Source organism: Mobula birostris, chromosome 10 (genome assembly GCF_030028105.1).
Source record: "Mobula birostris isolate sMobBir1 chromosome 10, sMobBir1.hap1, whole genome shotgun sequence".
Lineage (NCBI taxonomy): Eukaryota > Metazoa > Chordata > Chondrichthyes > Myliobatiformes > Myliobatidae > Mobula > Mobula birostris.
In genome coordinates, this window is record NC_092379.1 from 45,379,751 (window position 1) to 45,382,832 (window position 3,082).

Here is a 3,082-nt window from a genome sequence, read left to right on the forward strand (position 1 = left end):
TCTCTAACCCTTCCTGGTGCATCGTAGAGTTTGAAGCTCAGATTTCAGACCAACTTTGAGACCAAATTGCTGGAACAACCATCCGCTGCTGAAATGGCCACAAGGAACCACAATGGCGTCCACCAGCTCCACCACCATGCTTCTATGCACATCACCTGATCGTGCATTCCGACTTTATTTAATTAACTATAACATGGTACCTTTTAAACTAGCGACTTGTTCATGCAATTACGGGTTCCTACTTGCCACTCAGTTGTGCCTGTTTGCCGAAGCCATTCAAGTGTCAGACCTCAAGCAAAGTCCATTTGAAATCGCCTTCTGAGCCTTGGCCTTCTCAGCTTTTCGCCGAAACTTCCTGAGCCTCAGTTCCACAATCTAGTCCTGTTTCATTTCAACAATGGTCGCTCGCACAATGTCTGCTCCATTTACTCTTCCCTTCCTTTTATTGGCCCAAGTGAAACTTATGCGCAATGTAGTGTTTCCCGCTTTCGCACAGAACCAGGGCATATATGTATACTTAGAAGTCTCCGACAGTGGGTTGGTAGCTTGGTCCCGCATGGATGATGGTGTTTGTTTCGGCATCTGTCGTGATCACTACATGCCAATTATATTTGTACTTTCTTTGAGTGCTGATTCTTGTTTGTTTGTGTTAACGTTTAATGTGCTTGCTATCCTCCAATTATGAGTGCTCATGTTTTGGCACTTTAAGTTTTGACCTGTCTTCTTTCCAACCTTTGGAAGTCACATATTTTGAATCATTTATTAAGTTGCAAGTCTCCCGATCTACTGCATATTCCCATAATGTTCTGTTTTTAGTTGAGAATGTTAGCATAAAATCACAGAATCATAGATGTAGCTTTTACAACATTAAGGGTGTAGAACGAAAAGGTCATTTCATAATATGTGGTCTAGTGGTTGGAGTAGAAGACGGCCGGATAGCTGAGGTTAAAATGTCGCGATCATTTCCATTATTATGTCCATATCCTATGTTGTTTACCTCTGCATAGACTTAATATTCTCACAACAGTATTTAATACACAATGTAGGATAAAAAAAAAACAGACGAAAATTTTACGTTGTTTATCTCAGGGGTATAAAAAATATGACGGGTGATAGGGCTTAATCGGCCCGTAGAGGATTTCCAACCATTTTTAGGTGAGCCTAGACATTTCACACAGTGTCGAGTTTCCTACAGCTCTGGAAAATTTCATAGCTTCTGAAAAACGATGCATGGAAACGGGGCGGGCTTTCTGTACGCTATTTATTACCCTGTTCTGGCAGCGGTTGGAGTCCAAGGTATGGACGGAATAATTGATTTTTGTTGCATTCAATCGAGTTGAGAGTCGATAGTTAGTCAACAGGGTATCTTCCCGTATTCGTGCAGGTGTATTTATATATTCCGATTAGCTCCATTCGTGGAGCATGTTAATGTTATCTCCGTCATGCAATGCCAAGAATTCTAATATGATAGGATTATTGAAATTAATTGTGGTATGAGAATTCGATATCATTAACTTCTTCGCCAACATTTGAGAAGATATTGTGTAGAATTTTCAGTTATCTGATAACTGCAGGACTGATGCGGATGTATTCAGGGAGATCTGTCCCAACGTTTGCTATTGTGATTTCAGTTTCCACTGACAGCTGTCTCCTCCATTTTCACTCACCGCCTTAAGAAACTACATAAAAGTGTGTGTGGAAATTGTTCCAAGATCTCTTAGATTTGCATATTCCCAAGGCAAACCCAAACTTCCGCGACTTGCACTGAGCGAGTTGAACGACTTTATGCCATTCTAAATGTAATTGTGTCCGTCCTGTTGGGTAGTGCATTTCTTAAATTTACAATGCAACTAGAATGCCACAGACCAAGGAACTTGAATGTTTTTTTTTGTTGAATCAGGTAATTTGGTGACGATTGTTATCCTGTCGCGTGGAAGGTGTGGTCCCTCTCGGTGTATCACTCGGTACCTGGTTGGTATGGCAGTGACGGATCTTCTGGTGCTCATCACGGCGGTGATATTACACAGGGTCTGTAGGTTGTATTTCCCCGTTCTGTTTCTCCAAGCCACTCCAGTCTGCAGACTTCGAATTGCTCTCGTCTCTGCAACCAAGGACAGCTCCGTCTGGTTAACTGTCGCCTTCACATTTGATCGGTTTGTGGCGATTTGCTGGCAAAAGCTAAAAACGAAGTATTGCACCGAGACAACGGCTGCTATTGTTATAGGAATGGTTTCCGTCCTGTCTTTTGTGAAAAATATCCCTATGTACTTTGCAATTGAGCCCTTGTACATAGTCAATAATGTCCAGTGGTTCTGCAACTTTAGGTTAAGTTTTTATTACAATATTTTATGGACAGTATTTAATTGTATTGACTACATCTTAAATCCGTGTGTGCCTTTCATACTGATGTTGCTGCTCAGCGTACTCACCGTTAGGCACATTCTAGCAGCGAGCAGAGCCCGCAAGAGACTCCGGGTTCACAGTAATGGAGAGAAACAGAAGGACTCAGAAATGGAGAGTCGAAGGAAGTCTATTGTTTTACTCTTCACTATCTCGGGAAGTTTCATCGTGTTATGGGCGACTCGTGTTGTAAATTTTTTATTTGTTCAGTTTACAAACAGCAACTATTCGACCGGTTCAAGCCCCAGCAATCCAAGATTCATTCTCCAGGAAACCGGAGTCATGTTGCTACTTCTGAGCTGCTGCACCAACACATGTATTTATGCAGGCACTCAAAGAAAGTTCAGAGATGAATTTAAAAATGGGTTTAAGTATTTACTTAATCTGATAATTGGAAAGTAAAGCAATTAAGCACTTTTCGAACACAGTTGTTCGAGAGAATCCTCCTGTCTTTATTCTTTCACTATGCACTATATTTCTACACAAATGGAGTGCTGGCCATCTCTACCACGTCCTCACAGAACCACACTGTGGTCAAGCCGGAAGAACAATAATGGTTAATGAAAATTCTCTTTCAGAATATAATTTACAATATCACAGAAATCTTAGTGTCCTTTGATGAGTTCTTCTGTACGGATTGTCCTAAGTTCCCGTGTCTCACGACTACTAGAACAGGACCACT

The 3,082-nt window shown here is 41.4% G+C and overlaps 1 protein-coding gene across 1 annotated transcript; it reads left to right on the forward strand.

Moving 5' to 3' along the window:
- Positions 1-1,226: 1,226 nt before the first annotated feature.
- LOC140203654 (probable G-protein coupled receptor 139) lies at positions 1,227-2,802 on the forward strand. The gene is made up of 2 exons (XM_072269701.1): positions 1,227-1,296; positions 1,901-2,802. Exons 1-2 carry the CDS (start codon positions 1,227-1,229, stop codon positions 2,800-2,802), a joined length of 972 nt encoding a protein of 323 aa, XP_072125802.1.
- Positions 2,803-3,082: the final 280 nt, after the last annotated feature.